Genomic DNA, 3550 nt, shown 5'->3' on the forward strand with positions numbered 1-3550 from the left:
TGCTGCTTCTGCGCGGCTGCCCGGGCCTCTAATCGCCCCATGCTTCGCTCGCTCGTCCCCCTGTGCGCTGCTCTACTCTGCCTTTGCCCCCCTCCCCCCCCTCTCCCCTCCCCCCTCCCGGGCGCTCCGCTTTGCGCCTCGCTTTGCTGGAGGGACAGACATTTGCCAGGCGCTGATGTGATGGGCGGCTCCGCACAGGGACGCAGCACACATTGTCAAGACGATCACCGAGGCGGTAGTCTACCTGCACAACCAAGGCATTGTCCATCGCGGTACGTTTGGCGTGCCTGCTCATCGCCTGCCCCCTTCTCCCTTTCCCCTCCTCCCTCTTTTCCCTCTGCTGACGCCCCCCCCTCCCCACCCACTCTCCTCTTCTGGCGCCTACCAGATCTGAAGCCGGAAAACCTCCTCTTCCGCGACAAGAGCGAGGATTCAGACCTGCTCATTGCCGACTTTGGCCTCTCGCGCGTCGTCGACGACGAGAAGATTACCGTGCTGAGCACGACGTGCGGCACGCCCGGCTACATGGCGCCCGAGATTTTCAAGAAGACGTGCGTGTTTGCCGGCCCCCCTCCCTCCCTCCCCCACTCCTCCTTGATTGCCCCTCATGCCTGCTGGACAGTAAAGGCTGACGATTTGCGCGCTCCACGCTCCGATGGCGCAGCGGACACGGCAAGCCAGTCGACATGTGGGCCATTGGCGTCATTACCTACTTTCTCCTCTGCGGCTACACTCCCTTTGATCGCGACTCGACGATGGAGGAGATGCAGGCCATCATCAATGCCGACTACGCTTTTGAGCCGGCCGTGTACTGGGAGGGCGTGTCGCACGAGGCGCGCGACTTTGTCGCCCAGCTGCTCACCATCGACCCAAAGGCGCGCCTCACGGCCGCTCAGGCACTCGAGCATGCGTGGCTGGCACACGGCGTGCAGAAGAAGAAGGAGGAACAGAGAGACTTGCTCCCGGACATGAAGAAGGCCTTCAATGCAAAGCACAAGTTCAAGGCGGCCGTCAATGGCATTCGGTGAGCCGGTCTCCCCCCCCCCCTTCACTCTCCCCCTGCGCCCGCCTAGCTGATGCAACGCTTCTCTGCCCCTCCTCAGACTCATCAACCGTCTCAAGGCCGAGACCAACGACGGCGGCCACACGGTGCCGCCGCAGGAGATTGCCGAGCTGCGCAAGGGCATCGAGGAGGCCGAGAAGGAGGCGGGCAGCTTGGAGAATGTGCTTGCGCAGTGAAAGGAGAGAGGGCGCAAGGGCGCGCTCTGCTGCCCTCCGTTTGCGCGCGGCCATCCATTCTAATGGGCGCGCGCGGCACTTGGTCTTCCCCCCACTCGATTGCTCGTCGCTTGCGTTCGATGGGCCTCGTTCCCCTCTTCGGGCTCCACGCGGGGCGGCCAAGGCCTTCGCCTGGCGCGAAAGGGCTTCCCGCCGCGCTGCTCTTTCCCACTTCCCTTCCATCTCTCCCTCCACGCGTGCCCCCTCTTGCCCGTAGATGGGGCTCTCACACTCTCCTGCCTCTGTTCCCGCCTGTTCTGTCTTGCCGCGCGCTATACGTTTCTGATTTGTTCTGGTATCGATGTGTGTTGTAACCGTGCTCCCTCCCTTCTGCATTGTCCCCCCTCCCGGCGTGACTTGTGGGGGCGTAGCGCACGGCGCGTTTGCACACGCGACCACGCGCGTGCCCTTCTCTCTCTTGGCGACGGCCATGCCCAAGCCTTCCTTCTTGCGCCCCGTCCCCCCCCCCCCTTCTCTCTCTCTCTCTCTCTCCCCCACTCTTAGCCGACGAAGCGGAACTGATCCGCCTGCACAAAGTAGCGCGCGTGCATGTCTGCCTCGACGGCCGCGATGCCGCCGTCGCGCTGCAGGTCGCTGATGAGGACGAAGCTCTGGCTGAATGCACGCGGCAGCGCTTCATACGGCACCTGCTCGGCGTGCGCCTCCTTGGCCGAACGCGGCGCGTTGGATGAAGGCGCAGAGGCGCCGCTGACGACGCTACTACTGCCCGGCGTGTGGTGCGTCACGATGCCGTTGACTGTGAGCAGCATCGAGGGCGCTTGCTTGCCTCCTGCAAGGGGGGGAGAAGGGGGAAGAGAGTGGCCGGGGGGGAATGTGAGCTCCTAAACTACTCGAAACACACCGTGGACCTCTCGTGTGCTGAACCCTTGGAATGGTGCTTTGCGTCTCTGCAAGGATGCGCGGCAAGTCAAGTGCAAGAGGTGCGACTTTTTCTTTACGTTTGCAGCTTTGCAGTGGCGCGGGGGAGGGATCTCGATGCGGCTACCCTGAGCGTTTCGGGCGCGCTTGCATCCACAGGATGCAACACGCAAGCCGTAAGCGTCATGGAAGTCGCAAGCCGAGATCGCCGCCCGTGGTCAATCTGTCCCCCGCCAACCTTTTGAGCAAAAGGTCTGCTGGGCCGATGCGCCAAAGGGGGCGCGCATCTGTCTCCAAGCTGTACGCAGCCATAGACGCCCTCTCTCAAGAGAAGGAGAGGGACGAGCTGGCAAGCCAGAGACGCGAGGGAGGGAGGGGGGCGGGGAGAAGGGGTCTGGCGTCGCAAGAGTCACCAGGATCGGCGCGGCGCGAGAATGGGCACCGGGGGGGGGGGGCGCAAGAGAACCGAATCCACTGTGGGGCAGCGCCTGACAACACACCACACACATACACAGCGCCAGGCACGCGACGTGTTTTGCAAGGCGCGTGCGAAAAAGGGAGGGCCGAGGGCTGCAAACCTCCCCCTTGCCCCCCGCCCTTGCCCTCCCCCCGGGCGGCCCATTACGTGCCTCTCTGCACCCCCAAACCTTGCAGGTTCTTGAAGGCTGCGCCAAAAAAGGCAATACCCGTGCTCCGGGCACGTTACGCACAGATTGTGCCCCCTCCCCCCCCCCCCCCCCCCCCCCCCCCCCCCCCCCCCCCCCCCCCCCCCCGCCCCCCCCCCCCCCCCCCCCCTCCCCCTTCCTTGACCGGCAACAACGGCCAAGCACCTCTGCTGCCCACCTTAGCGATCCGCTGCTCTCCCGTCTGGCACCTGCCTTTATCTTTCCTCTTCTGCCCTCTTTCCCCCTTCTCCCTCGTCCTCGCCAGCAAGCGAAAAGACACTCACCATTGCGCGCGTGGCCGCCGAGCGGGTGCGCGTCAAACGCCTGCAGTTCATGCTTCGAGCCCGGCATGACGGCCAAGAGCTGCGCCATGCCCGCGCGGCCACTGACGGGCGTGCCGTTCCAGACGATCGTCGAGTCGGGGAGATAGAGCGTCGGGATGAGCTGTGCCATGTGGTAAATGTGTGCCGCAACAGGCACGCAAGCCGCAAGCGAAGGGGAAGGGAAAGAGGGAAGTCAGCGAAAGATGGACGGGCGTGGCAAGAGCAAGGGCCAATGGCGCAGACCGGGGGAGCAGCGCGCCCAAAGGGGACGCCAAACGAGGGCCAGCTGCGCAGTGATGCGGGCGCCCCAGCGTGACGGTGTGTGGTCTGGCCAAGCCCACTACCCCTTTCAATCGTGGCGGCGCTGGGCAACACAGGATGGCCCAGGGTACCGGGGGGAAGGGG

At 64.7% G+C, this 3550-nt stretch overlaps 2 protein-coding genes across 2 annotated transcripts in view; one reads left to right on the forward strand and one right to left on the reverse strand.

Annotated features, from left to right (window-relative positions):
• Nucleotides 1-1611, forward strand: part of FA09DRAFT_331262 (Pkinase-domain-containing protein) — a 3750-nt gene extending 2139 nt beyond the window's left edge. The window contains exons 3-6 of the mRNA XM_025742946.1: nucleotides 199-272; nucleotides 389-551; nucleotides 665-1024; nucleotides 1104-1611. Of these exons, the coding sequence (XP_025596647.1) occupies nucleotides 199-272; nucleotides 389-551; nucleotides 665-1024; nucleotides 1104-1239 (733 nt within the window). The 3' untranslated portion in view covers nucleotides 1240-1611. The remainder of the gene's footprint in view (nucleotides 1-198; nucleotides 273-388; nucleotides 552-664; nucleotides 1025-1103) is intronic.
• Nucleotides 1612-1743: 132 nt separating this feature from the next.
• Nucleotides 1744-3550, reverse strand: part of FA09DRAFT_331265 (NTF2-like protein) — a 2105-nt gene continuing 298 nt past the window's right edge. The window contains exons 2-3 of the mRNA XM_025742947.1: nucleotides 3107-3266; nucleotides 1744-2068 (exon numbers count right to left, since the gene is read on the reverse strand). Of these exons, the coding sequence (XP_025596648.1) occupies nucleotides 1779-2068; nucleotides 3107-3266 (450 nt within the window). The 3' untranslated portion in view covers nucleotides 1744-1778. The remainder of the gene's footprint in view (nucleotides 2069-3106; nucleotides 3267-3550) is intronic.

This window comes from Tilletiopsis washingtonensis (genome assembly GCF_003144115.1).
Source record: "Tilletiopsis washingtonensis strain MCA 4186 unplaced genomic scaffold FA09scaffold_17, whole genome shotgun sequence".
Classification (NCBI taxonomy): Eukaryota; Fungi; Basidiomycota; class Exobasidiomycetes; order Entylomatales; genus Tilletiopsis; species Tilletiopsis washingtonensis.